Below are 19,177 nucleotides of genomic sequence, written 5' to 3' on the forward strand. Positions count from 1 at the left end.
ACTGAATTTTAAAACACTGTTACTCTTCTACCTTGGTACTGTGTAATACATTGCATTGGTACCTATCTTTTGTTTATAAGAAATGGAATTTTTCTCTGTCACTAGATACAGTGGAATGTGTTTTCAGATGTTTGCATAAATTTTTTTAGAAGTGCAAACTAAATTTTGTTTATGTAATTTTCAGTAATAGATTTAAATGGCTATGTCATAACACTTCTCTTAGGATATTACAAATATCAAGACAAATAACTCAGTGCTCATATAATCAAGAAATATGTACCATTTAGTGAGTGTTACAAGCATTGTAAGTAATTATTTACACAACTGGCATAGCTCTGGATGAATAGTTGAAGAAAAATAAGAGTTGTTTTAGGTAATGGAATTTTTATCCAGTAACAGATCTTCCTGGGATTTTTTTTGTCCGAGTTTTTTAACAGAATATCAGTAAGGTTTTTTTTTTTTAAAAAAAGAAAACTCCATGGAAGTTTCAGTTTTCCTGATTTTTGTGTGCATATTCTATTGAAAAAGCTAGAAAGATTATTTAATTTTAGTTGAGAAGTTTATTCTCAAATCATGTTGAAATGCTTATGTTTGGGTCAGTTGTTCACCATGTGCCCACAATGCTGACTCTCTGGGGTCCCTTGGTAAATATCTCTCCTATAAATATCTCTGCTTGCATTTCTTGTAAGCAAGTTGAAGACTAAGGATGGAATAGTCTCCATCCCTGGAGGTATTTAAAAGACAGGTAGACATGGTGCTTAGGGACATGGTTTAGTGGTGGGCTGGGCAGTGCTGGGTTAACGGTTGGACTCGATGATCTTAAAGGTCTTGTCCAACCTTAACGATTCTATGATTCTATGATTCTATGAATAGTCTTGAACTGTGGTTATTATAAAACAACATTGTGTAAGATGCAGAGATGTGTCCAATGAAACCAAACCAAAGCATTTAGATTTGATTCAACAAGAGAAGACTGGCATTTTGATCAATGAATATTGAAATGTTTCTTTCAATCAGAAATATTCTTCCCAATGTTTTCTGTTCCATGAATACTTCCAGTGTTTATTGAAGCTTTCACTTCAGGATATAATTAGAAGAAAATAATAATACCTTATTTTATCTGGTGGGGAAGAATTAATTACAAGTTAAAACGCAGAGCACTGAATGTGGACTAAATGGTGAGTTTGATTAATTGAAGGATAAATACTGCTATACCAAGACCTGTGCAGTTCAACCCATCCAGAACTGATCTAGAAGGAGTGCAGGATAATGAGACCACAAAGCTTACAGCTTTCCTCAGAGCAGTCACATCTGTGGACAGATGCTTCCCGTGTCTGTACAGATGGAAGATGGCATGCAGTTGTGACCATGCCACATAACTCAGGAATGATAGCTGCAGCAGTTGGTGCGGTTCAGAATGATCAAGACCTGTTAGCACCTTGTTAAATCTGTGATTAAGTTCTAGCAGTTCAGAAGGATCTCATAGTGCCAACAATGGAGTAATCTCATCTAAGTTTAGCCTTCTAAAAATTACACCAAGTCTCAGTCCTCCCAGCTCCCTCTGTAATCAGTGAAAAGAGAGAACCTTCTCTAAGAGAGTCATCCCATCTGAAAATAAGTGTCAGGAAAGGTGAGGCGAATTGCTGTGGGCAGTGCCTATCTTTTTTCTTTGATTTTGGAGGGAGAACTACTAGCTAAGACTCCTTATTTTGAGGGTAATGATCTTACTTACTTATCTTTATTTACTTTCTATAGCAATATGTGCATCTAGGCTTCCTTTATGCTCAGAAAAAATAAAAAGTTCATGATTTGTTTGTCTTATTTTGAATGTCTACCTTAGAATGAGATAAATCACGTCCTGAAATGCTTACTTATCTCCCCTATATAAAAAGAAAATCTAAATCACCTACTCATATAGAGGCTTTACACTGTAAGCATGAAGTGGTAAAATGGATTCTGTCTTATAGTGACTGGTCAATAAAATGGGAGATGAACTTCAGTGTTAATAATGCAAAGCATTATATGTGATGAAAAAACAGTCTCAACTACAGTTACCTAGTGATGGGCTTTAAATAGGCTATTATAAAAAAGGAGAGAAATACTGGCACCACTACTAGTAATTTAATTATCTGAAGATATCAGTTCAATTTTCTATGATAGACAAAAAAGAAATAGTGTGTTGGGAGTTATGGTGATAAGAAATGAGAACAGAATAAAAATATGGTAATGTCTTTGTATATGAAGTAGAACACACTGGAAGATAAAAACAAAGTTTCCCTTTAGTGTGAACTACCTTCTGTGTGAGGACAGATGAAATCTTTCCTCTTTGTCATTGAAGAGGAATAACTTGGATGTGATAAATATTTAGATATCCATGATAAGGTTGAATAAGGGGTGATTATACATTATTTCTCAGACTTGGGCGGCTGTCATGGCAATGCTCAGGCTTTGATTTTAAAACAAACCACAGTACCTTTTTTCCACAACATAAGTAACTTTCAGTACTGGGAGATGAGGAGGCCAAAAGTATGAAGAGGTTCAAATAAATGTAGACAAGTTACTGGGATGTACATGCTTCAGTACCTTTAAACCCACCTGCTAGATGTAATCTCCATGTGCCCCATTTTTGTATTCTGTCTTGATGTTTGCAACTGCTGCTGCTGACTGGATGCTGGGATAGGCTGACTTTTGGTCTGGCTCCATAATTTTTACATTGTTACTGATTTTTCTTCTAAATAGAAATTCCAGATTTCAGCTAGGTCTATCGGGCAGTTGTTCTAAATCACTAACAATCTAAGTAGTTTTATTTAATGGGAACGCATGCCAGGAAATGCAGGGTTTTGCACTGCTTTGTAGATTTTGGTAATGAGTTTATCATACTCCATGCACTAATGATCATCACTGGTAGAACTGATAACAAATGGCCAAAGAGGAGTGAGAATTCCTGAGGAAGTTGCTGAGAACGTGTTGTTGCTTCTGGTACAGGAAGGAGTGCTAGTCACTAACAATTGTAACCACTTTTTTTTTTACAACCAGTGAAAAATTAAAAAATAGTGGGCGTATTGTACTAGCTCAGGGGACTAATCTTCCTGAATGTGCAAACTTGTGTACTAAAATCTTCATGTTGTTAAGAGCTACAAGATATTTCCCATGTACCTGGGAGAGACTGAGCTTAAAGGTGGGCTGCAAGCCCCCATGTGGGCCTCACCGTTGCATCTCAGAATGGCACATCACATGTAGGAAAGCTATGAATACTCAGGAGTGGTTTACACCGACCCAGTAATGGCAGCTTCAGTAAACCCCACAGTCTTGCTGAAGTTACAACATATACTGGAACTGCAGCACAAGCTTTCTCTACTAGATGCTGTCTTATCACCTCTAACACTTGGCACCTTCCTCATTGTGCTTACGCATGGAAAACCACTGCTATATCAGGATGTGGCTGATTCTGATCCATTCATTGAAAAGCCTTCTTTAAATTTCAGCTTCTTCCCAACTAGTCATACTGTCTGTTTTCATTGCCATATTTTTCTTAATCGGTGCAATAACTTTATTGCATAAAACCATCACTACTAGAACCTATTATAGCAAAGAAGATATTGAATGAGAAAATTCCTTAGGTCAAATTCCTTTGCAGAAAAGCAGTGTATCGCTGTTTTCAGGCTACCTGAAGAAAATTAATAGAAACACAGACTCATTGTGTTACTCACAAATTCGCTGAACAATAGAATCAAAACACCAGTGTTTGCAATCTCTTTTGTAGACTTAGGGATACTTTATCACTCACTGATAATAGAGGACAAATGTAATTCTGCAGTCAGCATTGGTCATTTGGGTATCTTTTCAATTTTATCTCTAAAGTGTTTGTGTGAGAATAAAGAAAACAGTGGCTTTATCTGTGGGGGAAAAAAAACCCAACAAAACGGAGAGTGACTTTGCAAGTCAAGAGGAGGCTGTGTACTTCATTAAGGTTGGCCACTTATAAACCTAGGAAAACACACATCAACACCTTTTTCCTTATTGTGATCCCACAACTGTAATAACTACCCTTCTGTAGTCTTTACTGCTCCAGAAATGTGTACAGCCCTATTTCAAAATTGTGCTGTTTCCATTTCCGAGTTTGGGAGTTTTGGTTGTTTGGGGGTTTTTTTTGTTTGTTTGTTTGTTTTCAGAAGCCAATGCCTTTTTATTAAATGGAATAAATCATTTTTTGATTCCTTATCAGTCTAGGACTTCTCACACCAAATAAGTCTGCCCTTATTTATTAGTAATTTATCTAGTTCTCTGAGATCTTCTATCAAGTAACAATTTTTTACTAAGAGGAATCATATGGTTAAAACTATGTTGTTCTGTCCCCTTGAGCACTTGTTCTTCATTCCTGTGGCACCATTTTTACTGAACTCGGGATGTTAAATTTCCTTCATCTTTCATTCTAATCCATTCTTGAAATAAACACACACAAGCATCAAATCATGTTAATAGCTATCCAGTATACCTATTCCATCTCAAAAAATGTCCTTCCTGTAATAAATGAAACTGAACTGCATGTGGCATGTTATAGGGGAGAAAAGTTTTGACTTTTTTGAACTGCCTGTGAGAGGAAAGGCTGATCAGGCAGGCTAAAGGACCAGTGGCTACAATCCCTCTCTGGCTATGCAGAGCATCTAAGCTTCAGCATTTACAGAACTAGTATACCTTCCTGAATGAATAACTTGCTCATCTGAGGAATCTGATTTTTAAGGGCTCCAAGGATATTGGATGAACTATGCATTGTTATTATTATTATGCCCCCTACTATGCTCAAATATATCCATTTGTCAACTTGGTTTTACTTCTGTAATTATTTATCTGGTTGCAAGCCATATTCCAAGAATCTTTTTGCTATGGTCCATTAACAAACTATTTTGTCAATTTTTAAAAAAATATAACAATTTTGTCTTTACTCGTCTCCGCAGGACAACATTTCATTGTGAGATGTAGTGTTATATATGTACGTTATATATTTGTAGTACAGCAATACCTATGGGTAATTACCTATGTAATAAAGATCAGAAGCCCTCCTTGCCAAAGAGTCAGAAAGAGTAAAGCCACATCCAGAGTCACCTCAGCATGCCACCTACTGCCCCCCAGTATCTCTGGCCATATATACACTAACTTATAGGGCAAACAGATGTGTTTATCCTTGTTTCACGCAGGAGAAAGTTATCTCGTATTTGCTGCAGGGTCAGCATTTATATGGAGAGTTACTACAGGTCACACTCTGCCTGGCCTCATGATGAGTTGTTTGCCCATTTCCACACAATCGCTGCTCTGCAGAGTTTTCATGGAACAGGAGGGGCATGTGACAAACTGGAAGAAGGAGACTGGGAATTGATTCATCAAAGAGCTTCCAGATAGGTATAATTTGGGGGGCATGTGCTATAGTGAGCATATTGTTTTACTGTGGCCAGAACAAGGTGCCACAAATCAGAGAAGAAATGTAAATTGACTGCTGGATTTTGGCATGTCTAGCTATGACTTTACCTGCCTTTCACACATGATTTGCTGATCCATTTTCATCTGCATTATTTCATATTGCTGCAAAGACAGAATAAGCACTTTTAATTAACCATGCACTTCATTACAATAAATAATCATAAATAATCTTAAATAACCTTAAATAACCTTATTGAAATTATAAAATATTAGTACAGTTAAACCATATTGAAAGCCATGCTCTGGGAAGACTCTCTTTACTTAATAAGACAATTTTCTATTGAGAGATGTGTAACAGAAGATAATAATCATTGTAGTAATCTTTATCAAGCCATTTTTTTCTGTATCCTTTTCTGTATCGTTTGCTGTGAAATAACCCTGATTCTGACATGTTACTTGGCTTTTAAACTCTTTCAGTCATGTAGGACATTAAAAAAGAAAGTGGTGCTCTGTTGGCGCATGAATTGTGGGTGGAACAATGGGTCCTCCACCCTCAATCCACTTTCCTTAACTGACACCTTTTCCTGTCTCAAAGCCAATCTCTAATTTAGAGTTCCCCTAAAATGCACCCACTCTCCTCATGCTATTTGGCTGGTGAAGAAAGGCTTTCTGTGAAATGACCATTTGGCTTGTCCAATGGTAAAAGCAATTACAACTTCACAGAAAAGATCCAGTCACATGGGGCATAGTCAGTTCTTGATGGAAATATGTTTTTCTATGAGCTAGTTTTCTGGGAAAACTTTTTCAGAGATAGTTCCCCCCCCACTTGAGAACGCCTGGGCGACCAACAGCAAGGGGAAATTACGTGTGTGAGCAGTTTTCACTCAGTGTTTACAGTTATGTAATATAAATACATGTCATCATGTATTTTACAGCTTAGTCTTTTGGTGTTTGAAAAAGATAGGGAAGCAGCTATTTTTAAGGGGAAACAGCTGTCAATTACGTTACAGTGCTAAAACACAAGCAGCTTGACCTAACTGAAAAATCCTTATTTGAGAGTCTCAGACCTCTCCAAGACCCATTTGTGATTTTACAACATGGAGGAAGTGTGAGATTAGATTTACCAAGACCAGTGGGAGGAGAGCAAATAGGAGAGTTTGTGTGGGATCCAGTCCTTGGTAGGGAAGAACTGAGTCCTTGTTTGTTTGGGTAAGTGAACTTCTGTGCCTCCTGCTTGATAGGTTGCATGCAATTCATAATCTTCAGGATCTTCCTTGTCTTTGAGGCTCTGTTGTGTGAATTAGACAGAGGCCCTTCTAGCTGGAGTGTTCAACGGGCAAGAATTGCTAACTACATTAATAAATATATTAAAAAAACAGAGGAGGGCCATGAAGATGATCAGAGGTCTGGAGCAGCTCTCCTATGAACACAGGCTGAGAGAGTTGGGGTTGTTCAGCCTGGAGAAGAGAAGGCTCCGGGGAAACCTTGTAGTGGCCTTCCAGTACTTGAAGGGGGCCTACAAGAAAGCTGGAGAGGGGCTTTTCACAAGGGCATGTTGTGATAGAACAAGGAGTAATGGCTTTAAACTGAAAGAGGGTAGATTTAGAGTAGATATAAGGAGGAAATTCTTCCCTGTGAGGGTTGTGAGGCACTGGCACAGGTTGCCCAGAGAAGCTGTGGATGCCCCATCCCTGGAAGTGTTCAGGGTCAGGTTGGATGGGGCTTTGAGCAACCTGGTCTAGTGGAAGGTGTCCCTGCCCATAGCAGGGGGGGTTAGAACCAGATGATCTTTAAGGTCCCTTCCAACCCAAACCATTCTATGATTCTATGATTCTATGATTCTATGATTCTATGATTCTATGATTCTATGATTCTATGAATAAATGTAGCACCTTAATGAAGCACAGATTACAGCTTCAGCTTCTAAGAGGGAATAAAGAAGGGAGTTTGCTTGAAAGGAGTTAATGTTTTTCCTTCAAAAAAAGGCAAGAAGACAAGGAGAATAAGTGAGACAGCCTTAGCAATATTTGAAGGAGGATGTGAGACCAAGATTTGAAGCTATGAGATTTATATTCTTTCAAAAGTGGATATGCAGTGGAATATATTGATGTATGAAGTATCACCTTGTAACACTTGAGAAAGAGGGGACGCAGGGACAAAAGAATAAAGCTAGAGATGATGGTAGAATGGGATTTTGAAGACGAGATACAGGAAAGGAGAGTAGGGTCTGACACGACACAAATATGTAGGCATCTGTTAAGTAAGATCTGAAGATAAGGAAGCTACATAGCCTGCTAGATAAGGAGTGTGACCCAGGTAGAAATATGACAACAAAGGCAAGGAAGAGGAAGAGCTGAATTAAGTTTGAAGAAGTTTGCTGCACTGAAGAACAAGAAACAAAGGTTAGTGGTAAAGGAAACCGAAAAAATGAAACCAAACTCAGCAAAAAAGGGAACAATCAAGAAGACAAAGAGATTGTTACACTGATTCTGTTTGACATCTTGCTAGGTAAGGGACTGCTGTATTGGGAAATAATGCAAAAAAAAAAAAAAAAAAAGAAGAGAACTGGAATTTGCACAAATAATGGAGAGCGATGTGTGACCCTTGTCTCCCTGTTAAGAAAATTCAGGAAGCCTGTTACTGGCAGGGGTCCACAGAACAGAGAAGTGGACTATATGCTGGATGCTAGCAAATTTGGTGTGGATAAGCAACAGAAAGATTTCTTATGACAACAGGGGAAAAAATCCAGATTGTTCCCCTGACACATCCAGTTCCTTCTAGAACAGATCAGGATAAATCATAAAGCTGGGGAACATGCCTGAAGAGAAGGAAGCTTATTAGCTCATTCTCTGGAGAATTTTCTGATCTCTAAAGAAAGAGTGCAAAGGAACGAAAAAAGTGTTGTGAATAACAAATAGCTCTAGCAGTAGTGGTCTGAGTCTTGGTGTTGGAAAATACAGAACTAATGTGATTCAGATAAGGTCAGACTCAGACCTTGAGTCACGGAAATTAACCAACAAGCAATTTCCGTATCATATCAATAAAAAGATATCAGGAAAAGATGTGACGTTTCTGTGTAGAGTGGATGTGGCTGATACTAGGAATAATGCAAAGAATGCTCCAAATCTAAATTAATATTCTGCCTTACATTTCAGTAAGGAGAACAACATGGTGCAAAGTCAGGATGGATAATTGGAATCCGTGCATAGAAATTGGATTAATTTTGTGGGAGGCAGAACTGAACCTGAAAAAGTGATGGCTACAGAACATGAAAGAAAAAATAAACCAGGCCTCTTTTTTGAGTAGATCTCATTCCTAAACTTATACAAGTCTTTCTGAGCTCTCTCTTGCTTTGTCAGACTTTACGAACAGACTTGATCCTAAAAGCTTACATGCTTTGTCATACTCTTCCGCTTGTCCCATTAAAACATACAGTAAGTAACCTTGCATCTCTGGTGCAGTAAGTCTGGAGAAGTGAATGCTCTCCATCTCCAAATACTGAAATAACTAGCATCTAAAATCACAGATACAATGACAATGATGCTTAATACTTTTTCACAATAGAGGTCACCATATAACTGTCTAATAGCAAACAATGCTTACATTTAAGAAAGATGGAAAAGCAGACCAAACAACTTAGCCTTTATGTTAGCAGGTTAAAAAGCTGTAGGCAAACTTCTGAAAAGAGAGCAACTAACTACAGAGGTAAATGGAAAATGGCAGGGAATGCAGTCTGATTCTACTGAATATAAGTTATACAAGACTGAACTAATATTCTACTTTGATAGAAGAGCAGCTGTTTCAAAGTGGGAAATGAAATAGATGAATTCTATCTGAACTTCAGTAAAGCATGCAATTATAGTACCAAATGGAGAATTGTTAGTTAAACTGAAAAAAAAAATAGAATAAAATTAGTTAATGGAGAGGTAATAAGAGGGTTTTGTATTTGATACCATGCCAAATGAGAAGTCATTTTCTAATGTGAAAATAAGAGATCTTTGAAGAATTGTAAAGGTGATGAAGGAAAGGTCTCAGAAGAAAACTATCAGCGTGAGGAAGGTTACTGATAGAGTTCCTCAGTGATCAGTCTGGGATTAAACTTAGTTTTTATTCCCTACAGTAATGTTAAATAAAGGGAGTGGTGTGCTAATGAAATCTACTGATGACTCAAAAGCTGAAAGGCACTGTCAATACAGAGAAGGAATTGTGTTGTACAAAAAGAGTTGGCTCAGCTTCATGAAGAGGGTAATAAAAAAGAATTTCTTTTAACTGCAGAAACTACAAAGTCATGCAAACAGAGACTACTCACTACTATACTTCATAGGTTGTAAATGGCAGGATGAGGAGTTGAGAAGAGTAGTGGAACACACAGTGACTTCGAGCCCGCATTATAAAATAGCACTGGATCTACTCTTAGGGTTTATCAGTGTAAATTGTTCTAGGAGGTGAAGAAATATTAAGATTGTGCAAGGCACTGATGTGTCCTCATTGAAATATCATGTCAAATTGGGTTCACCCATTAAAACTGTGAGAAGTGTAGGGAAAGAGAAGACCAGGCGAATGAGAAATCTGTCTTATAAAAGAACAAATTTTTTTATCTTTGCTAGAATAAATAACAAATTTTGAGTGGGAGCATAACTATTGTCTAAAAAAATGGGAGGGTAGCAGTTGTAAGGAAACAAGAAGGATGGAGAAGAGTTATTTAATTTAAAGAACAATATTAGTACAAAATGAAAGTGTATCAGTAAACTTAGCCTGTGACTCAATAAACCTAGTCAAAGTGTGACTAGATTTCAGGTTCCTAAGCTACCACTGAGAAAAGTATGAAAAGCCAAGAAAGCAACTAAGAAATGTGGTTTTCTGTGAAAGAGAGTAACTGATATGGCTGGGCTTTATCTGCCAGATGCAGAGAACATCATCTTACTTTCTTCCCCCTCTCTGCAACTCTGCTTTGTCCCACTATGGGATATGGCTGTAGTTCACACCATGGCTAATATAAACACAGAGTACTGTTCTGAGAAGTATCTGAAATACGTGGATTTAATTGCCCCTCAGTTCCATAAGACTGTCCGTATAGGATTAAAGGAAAGGTCCATCTAGCCTAGTAGCCCGTCTTCGATAGTGAAAAGCTGTGGCTGCTGAAGGAAACAGCGTAAGAAATGGGGTGAATATAGAGCAATTATTTTGCTGGTATATTCTCCATGTTTCCGATAGTCAGTAATTCAGAGACTTCCTAAGCTGGCAGTTGTATCCGGACCATTGAGTTTATTAGCCTGTGATGAACCTATCCTCCATGAATTTTTCTAAAACCTTTTTGAACCCTTTAATTCTTTTGGCCTTCACAACATCCTCTGGCAATGAGTTCCCCAATGTAATGTGCTTTGTGAAAGAGTTTTCCTTTTGTTTGCTTGAACTGGTTGCCCAATAAGTCTACAGAGTGTTGCCTAGTTCGTGTTACGAAAAGTAGTGAGTAAATGTTCCTTAATCATCTCCTTACCATTGAGGAGTTTTTGAACTTCCGTTGTAGTCCATCAGTTATGTCCCTTTGTAGTGAAATAGTCCTTGTCTATGTAGTCTCTTCTCATAGGAAAGCTGCTCCATATCTTGACAGTGGTTTCTTCTGACCATCTGAACTTCCTCTGATTCTACAATACCTAAATGCCCAAATTCTGTTACTGTTGAGCTAAAATTTATAACAAAGTGACTATTTGAAACCAAGTGTTCATGCATTGCTTTTAATTGGCTTGTCTAATTGAGGAGTCTTTGTTCAAGGCTGGCTACAGGGTGTTGTCATTTCTATAGCAACCTTATTTCTCAGCTTGTAATCTAAAAAAAGTATACTCAGCCTGTCTGCAGTGCAGGCATATTTGTCAGTATGATTTATCTGTCCAGTCCCTGGTATACAGCAATTAGATGGCCATGCCTGAGTCGTGGCAAGCTCCCTTTACTTTATGTTCATCAGATGGAGAAAAGGCATTTTCCAGTAGAGTTTTTTCCTCTACTCTGCAAATTATCTAAGCAAGGTCACATAAATTACCTTCAGGAGATACCAGTTTTCCTCCATGTACAAAAATATAAAGAAGCCCAGAGTGCTTAGCTGATGTTTATGTGTCCATCTTTATATTTAAAAAAAATTAGTGATATGAAGCCCATCCCTGAGTGATTGATTAGCTTTGTCATCTTCCCAGTCTTGTTTTTTCCCTTCCTTTCAGGAAATCAAAACATTTCAGAAATGAACTCTTTTGATTTTAGAGTCATAAAGTATATTTTTAAAAAAAGACTCCAAAGATGTGAAAGAGTAAGCGTTACTCTACTACAAAATAGAGCAGTAACAAAAACACTGTCATATTTTTACAAAATTCAGCCAGTGTACTGTCATACTGTGTACTATTTAGGTCTGTTTGCTAAAGGTAAGGTCAACATGGTTAAGCAGATCTGGGTTTAGTGTCTTTGCTTAATGTGTTGCATTCAGGAAGACTTATTACATTCAGTAAGAAAGAAAATTTATTTTCAAAAATGAAATAGTGGGTTAAATATGCCAATAGATTAATCACTTTTCATATCAGATCTATCCCTCTGAAATATAAATACTTCCTATAGTATGTTAGCACCCCATAGCAGCAGAGTTGATGAATTACACGTGCATAATTATCTGAGTACATGTACATTTTAAGAACTCTGTGAAATTAGCAGGTATGTGAAAACGGTGATCACAAATGAAGCCACTTCCTTGCTTTTGCTCATTTGAATCCCAAAGAGCAACTTTTTTTTTTTCTTCAGAGGAGCTCTTCCCTTCTTCTTTAAACATTAATTTGAAACCTTTGCAGTGTGCCAGTATAAAAAAAAAATATTATGGAACATTTACACAATAAGCCAGTCACCCATCCTGTCATTTTCCACATCCCCATTGTAATTATTTGAAATCCTTATGCTTGAAGACGAGTTTTTCTCCCTCCCAACCCAAATTCTATTTTCGGAGTAGACTTGTAATTGTGTGTTTGTTAATATAGCTGTCTGTTGCCATGAACAAAGTGAGGTCACCAATTTTCTATTACAGCTTTGCCACAGAGTTAAGGACTGTAAAACAGCTAGCACTTACTTGAATGCACCATTTTTTCTTTTATATTGTTTTATTTTGTTCTGCTATCAATCCAAACGATATCTAGGGTAAATAACGGACATGACCTAACTCCTATTTTGATAGTCTGGAGTTATTCCTAGTGTTACAGTTTGTATGTGAGTTTTGTATTTAATATTCAATGCTCAGATGTTCTCCATTTAAAACTTGGCAAGAATTTTCCTGGAATTAAATTGAGAATTAATGTGTATGAAGCATGTTTAAAATGTTTTATTTATCTAACTCAGTGTTATTTGCTAAGAAAAAGTTCATCTGATTACAGATTGTGTTATATTGTACCATCCAGTGCTCAAAATGTTTATATTTTGAATTTGTATTTATGCACTTTTAAAACTTCAGTAGAGACCATACAGATCACTGTAATTTCTTTTATCAATGCACCATCAGTGCTAAGGTTTATACTGTCGTTACAGTTTCTTCTAACTCTGGCAGTTTTGTCCATCTGTCTTAAACTCTTAGAATATTTTTTTATAATTTGTATATCCCAGAATGGATGAATGAATTGAGAACATGAGGCAGATTCCTAATAAGAACTGTCATGGCTACCTTGAAGTCAGCAAGTTATGTCGGTATGGCTGTGACAATTCAGAGCAGTCAACGGTTTGGCTCAGAACATCTATACACCTTCAGTACTTTACATCCTTAATAAGCACATTATTTATAACTTGAAACTAACCATTTCAACAAGGCTGAAGATTAACACAGAATCACCAACAGGAGCATGGAGAGAAAATGAGATTTATAATATTTAATGATATTTTTTGGAAAGGCTATTTCAGGCATTCCTGCCCTAAACCCAGCAGCATTAGAAAACATGAAAAAATATGTATAATTCACACCAGATGTGTTTTGTTGATTTCTGTCATGACGAGATTTCTCCAGTTGCTATAAAGCAGATATTTGCTCTGAAGCCACCTTACACATCTTTTGCTTTTGCCACAAAAAGACATTTGTTTTATGATATAATAATGTAAGAAAAAAAATGTTTGGTTGCATGCTGAATGAAAAGACAGTTCAGCCCCAGGATATAGGTACCTCACCCTGATCACCCTGTTGTGGGGAAAAAAAAAAGATAGCAAAAAAGCTGGACTAAGCAATTCCAGCACTGCTGAATGGAGAATTCAGCAATTCCCAGGGCAAAAACTGAAACACAGCAAAAATTGAAACTATGACTTTACACACAGTAGGAAGTACATTAATCTGAGTGTATTTGCTGCTGTCTCTCTCTTGTCTCAACAGGCTGCTTCTGCCTTAGCAGAAGCCACAGCTTCACTCACTCCATAGAGAATTCAAACTCTCCCCTCCCTGGTTTCTGTACAGATGTAAGCCGCATTACTTTACACACAGTGCAACTGAAAATAAAAATCAAGCTGGGAGGTCTTACAGAGTGATCTGAAATTTAGCAGATCTCTTTGTCAACTTTTTGATTATGTATTAACTCAGGAAATGATTCCCGCTGAAGATTGCGCTTAAGCATATTTGAACGCATGCTTAATTTTAAGTATTTTTCCATGAGATTTTAAAAATCAGTAGCTTGCTCTCTGACTGAATAGTTTTTTCACAGACTTTATGGCATTACCAGGTGAAGCAAATACCACCATTCTGTGCAAGCAGTCAAAGTACTCCTAGCTCACTCTCCAGTTAGAATTATGTACTACCATGGCACTGGAAAATACTGATAATGTAGCATGAGGAAGAAATATCTACCACTAACACCATTCTCTTTGGTAGCATCTTTTTACTGATCTGTGATGCTCTCAAAGCAGCATGCAGAGCGTTGTGTTGTAAATTAAGGAGGGATTCAGTAGATTCAAGCCTTTAAGTCATTGTCTGATGATGACTGGGATACTTAAAAGTCTCCTGGCTTAAACTTAATGGGGTTTTCTCTTTTAAAGTGTTTTAAAAATTGTAAATGTAAAATTCCATGCAGGGACAAAGTAGTGTTAACAGTAATGATTTATTCATTATGTCTGTTTTGACATCTGATAGTCAAGACACCAGAATGAACAAATGCTTCAGATTTACTTGTCATCGATGAACGTCTTCACAGCCTGGCAGAAAACAAAACACATTAATGTCATTATTTGACATTTTTTACAATGCATGAAGTGTAGTTGCTCTTAAAAGCTGATGCCTTTTATTATATAACACAATAAATACACCTGCACAGAAGCTGGTAAGGCTTTGGCAGGTATGAATAATAATCTTAAAACCATTTAGAATAGGTGTAAATCTCATAGCTATATGCCTGATGTTTGTTTCCTCATTAGCAGAGATGATTTGAAAGGCAGATGTTCTTCTTCTTGAAAATCTGAGATACACTTCTAAACTCCCATATTGTTTGTACCTACAGATGAAATTAGAACTTCCTCCTATTGTCTTTGTCGTATGTCCCATCGTCCCTAACTGACGCATATTGTATAGTCTACTCATTTCAAACAAGGTTATGGCGTTTTCAAGATGAAACTGTTTCTAAAACTAAAAAATGGCCGAAATCCAAAGATTATTATCACCTCATCCATTCCTTGCAATGTTACATGAGAGAATTTTCCACATCACAGGCACACTTTCCGTGGTCTTTTCTTTGATTTCACACTAGCAAGAGACTTATTGTGGCACTTTGTTATGATTGAGACTAACTTGTAAATTATCTTTAAAATAAATTTTTAAAAAAGGGAATTGTGATTCAATGGCTATGACTTGATTTGAATGATTTTCAGTATCATTAGGGCTGGAAATCTTATAAGTTATATATTACATTCTGATTTTGGCATTCAAAGAGATCCCATTAGAAAATAATTAAGTAAAGTTTGGGATGAAGACAGGGAATGTCCCAGTTTTTTACTTAAGAAATCAATTTGTTAACAGAGCATGTATAGCAATGTTGAAGGGGATTTTCTAGCCAGCTCTATTCTAACCAAATAAATTCAAGTCTTACTTTATCACAAACAAAATCTTTTCGTTTTTTAAGTAATTGTGCTAATTGCCAGGAAACATCAATATCTGGGTGCATAGGAGATTTTACAGGTCAATTGAGAGTGAGAAGACCAGATGTATGTAGAATAACTACGTTTTAAGATGATCATTCAGGCATTCTCTCTACCTTTGTAACAATAGCAAAATAAGGATGTTGCCAAAACAATTGTGATATTGACAAATTTAAACTGAAGGGAAATAGGTTTTTTTATGAACCATAGAATTAATCTGTGGAGTTTATTGCCATAGCTGTCCCAGAATATAGTACACTGTTTTTTCTCAAAACTAGATTAGACATTTATTTATGTATAAAATAATGTTTGCAGTTACATTATATCTGCAGGATAAAAATGATCACAGTTACAACCTTTATTTTTGATCAACCAGTCACTAATTCAATAATTTCAGGAGTTATGGACGAGGGAACTTAGTTTGGGGAGATATTACTCCATAATTATCAATAATGGAATTTCACGGACTTTTCTCTTTGATGTCATAAAATAGAAGAAGGAGCCACACAGAGGTATTATAAATGTGTACACCTAGAGTCTTTTTTTTTTTTTTTAATATAGTGTATAGATTATATTGTCTTCAGTTGGTGGGTATATTCCAAGTATTGATGATAGGAATAACAAATACATGCATTTGTGTGAACATCTTACATGACTACTGGAATAGGTTGCCCAGGTAGGCTGGGGAGTCTGCCTCCTCAGAAATATTCAAAAACTGTCTAGACATGGTCCTGGGCAACTGGCTCTAGGTGGCCCTCCTTGAGCAGGGAGGTTGGACAAGGTGACCTCCAGAGATCCCTTCCAGCCTCAACTATTCTGTGATTCTGTAATGCTGTAAGACAAGTAGTCCAGTGGTTCTAATTTCTGAAGTTCTAACTAGTGGTCACAATGGCTTCTTTTCTTCTCTACAGCTATTTTCTTTAGTCCAGCTCTAACAAACGTTTGCTTGCCACAGGTTTAGTTGATGTATACACTTTTTTTTGCCATGCAAAAAATCACCTTGAAAGGATTCCAAAATGTAGAGCTGTATTTATGGTTGGGAAACAGTTTGGGTTTTTTTTCCCCAAGATTTAAAGATGTTAAGTCTAATGAAAAGAAGCAATTGTATTTAAATTTAAATGTATTCTCCACTCCTAATTTAATTGTATTCTCCACTCCTTTTCAGGGTGCGCAATGATTTTGATGTGCTTACAAACCGATTGATTGGCAGCCATGGCTATTGTACGCAGGTAAGTTAAGCGTGTGATCTTGGGGATGTCATATGCCTCTGCATGCAGAGCTGTAAACTGACCTCTGGGAAGAGATGGCATTTCTTATTTTAAGTTCCTTATGATGTTCTTCCTTTTTCTCCATAATGTCAAGCACCTTCATCCTTTACTCTTTTTTCCTTATGTTTTGGCATATTGTTGTCTTTGCTTTCAGAGCCTCTGCATTTTGGCCTGATTTTGTGGTCCATGTGTGTCTGTACCTGTGTATGCATGTGCTCATACTCCTCTCATCTGCCTCTTTTGAACTCCTTAGTTGATTTTAGTGCTGAGATACCACTGAGACTGCAAACTGTGTTTCCTTCCTGCCATTTTAGAAAGGGGACTGAGGTTGCATGTCTGATCGTACAGCTCCTCTATAAATGGTCACTGCCCAGCTAACTGAGCTGGTGCTGATTGAAGCTAACTGGTACTTCAAACTAATGACACTGACTTTAGATATGTCTAAAAGACATGTGGTACTTGAAAATAAGCAGTCTGAATTGCTGTCTGACACTTAGGACCACAAATTTATGTAGTTTAAATTCCAGCTCGTGTCCTGTACCAAATGTCTCCCACTGGCTCTAGGCCCATGAAGGCATCCACCCAGTTGGAAACACTTTGCCTTGGACACATAGGTGGAATGTAGATCCCAAAATTCTGGGACATGGATTCCCCCAAAGCTGGGACAGGGGCAGTTGTGTGGTCTGAATATGGTCCACAGCTGTTAAATATACTACCATTTTGACTGCAGAAGGCAAGCTTTATATTCTTCTCTTGTACTGTTGATAGAAGACTTTTATACTGTGGTTACATAGTGATTCCTCAAGAAGGTGGTGGAACATCACTGGTGGATTAGACGTCCTAAAAACATCAGTAAGAACCTATAAACTTTGGGGAGTCCTTCAGGAGAAACATGGGGCTATAAATGTGTGCAGTATTTTTAAAATCATACATCAAGTCCAAACTGGTAATACCAGTGTTATTCATGTCTTCGGGGATGGTAATTTGGACTATTTTTTCTGGAAACTTTCTTACTACTTCCCCTCATGTTTTTTGACATATGTTATATATTAATAGTTAGCTGGTTCATTGCTGTAGCACAGTCTCCTGCTAGATATTGTTACATGCTGTTACATCCTAGCTGGCCCTTGTGGGATCTTATGCTAAGCAAAATGTCAAGTGTCTCTGTTAATTGAACTTTACGCATACTCGCATGTGCACACGTACACCCACCCTTGCTCTCACATGTACTTAGCCTCTGACACACCTGTACTTCTAGTTCAATTGGAGGGGAAATAATCAACAGTCTGCGATAGTAAGTATGAGTATATTAGTGATAAGGACGAGATGTGAGGCCATATGGGTGAATGTCTCACTGAATGAGATTTAAGTTCATCCAGAAATAATCAGTGAGAAAAAAAAAATCTTGTAACAAATCTTGTCCAACATACAAAATGCATCACTAAGGACATGTGGAAATATCAGATAGTACTGTACAGGCTTTTAATTTATATCATTCATGCTACAGCTTTCATTGTAGAGAAAAGGGACACCAAAATGTTTTAATTTAAAAAAAAAACAAAACAAAACAACACTAATATGAGAAGGTTGAAAGTTGGATGTAAGAGTAAATTGATTATCAGCATCTTGCCTCTGGAAGGATGAATGTTGAAAACTCCACTAATATTTCCTCATTTTACTTTGGGAGTAGACTTTCCCCAAGGTATCTGGGAAAAATTTTATAAGCAGTCCTAATCCCAACCCTAAACTTAAAGCCACCACATAAATTAAGGGTCTGGTATATGTGTAACTTTATCAATACTGAATCAATCTTGTACTGATGTCTGGCAGAGACAAGACGTTTAACTACTGGTGTTTTGTTTTGTTTGTTTTTAAACATGTCACAAACAGGAATTGGTGAACTTGCTTTTGACTGGCAAAGCTGTGTCCAATGTTTTCAACAATGTGATAGAGCTGGACTCTGGAAATGGCAATATCACAGTTTTAAAAGGTATCACAAGCCGCAGTGATATTGGTTTGCTGTCTCTCTTCGAGCACTATGATGTTTGTCAGGTATGCTTTCCCTTCTTCTGATTTTAATTAAAAAGGAAACAATTAAATGTAAAATTGGCTTGGTGTGAGTATAGCGGCTAAGAAATTATGGGGTTGATTCAGTTGCTCACTCAGGGGCATCTAGCGCTGTTTTAGATGCTTCAAGGCAGGGTGTGATCTCCCTTCTGGATGCAGATTGTGTCACAACTCCCACCCCTTGGTAAATGACTTGTGTAGTCTACAGCATCTGAAATCTTACATGCCTGTGTCATTTTCAAATTGATCTCCTGAAGTGGGAGTCAGCTTACAGACTAACACACTTGTGTTTAAATGGCTAC

At 37.2% G+C, this 19,177-nt stretch overlaps 1 protein-coding gene across 1 annotated transcript in view; it reads left to right on the top strand.

Annotated features, from left to right (window-relative positions):
- Positions 1–19,177, top strand: part of MINDY4 (MINDY lysine 48 deubiquitinase 4) — an 85,912-nt gene that overhangs the window by 40,332 nt on the left and 26,403 nt on the right. The window contains exons 14-15 of the mRNA XM_009475345.2: positions 16,706–16,769; positions 18,699–18,860. Of these exons, the coding sequence (XP_009473620.1) occupies positions 16,706–16,769; positions 18,699–18,860 (226 nt within the window). The remainder of the gene's footprint in view (positions 1–16,705; positions 16,770–18,698; positions 18,861–19,177) is intronic.

This window comes from Nipponia nippon, unplaced genomic scaffold, assembly GCF_047370975.1.
Source record: "Nipponia nippon isolate SJK-2023a ecotype South Korea unplaced genomic scaffold, ASM4737097v1 scaffold_1, whole genome shotgun sequence".
Lineage (NCBI taxonomy): Eukaryota > Metazoa > Chordata > Aves > Pelecaniformes > Threskiornithidae > Nipponia > Nipponia nippon.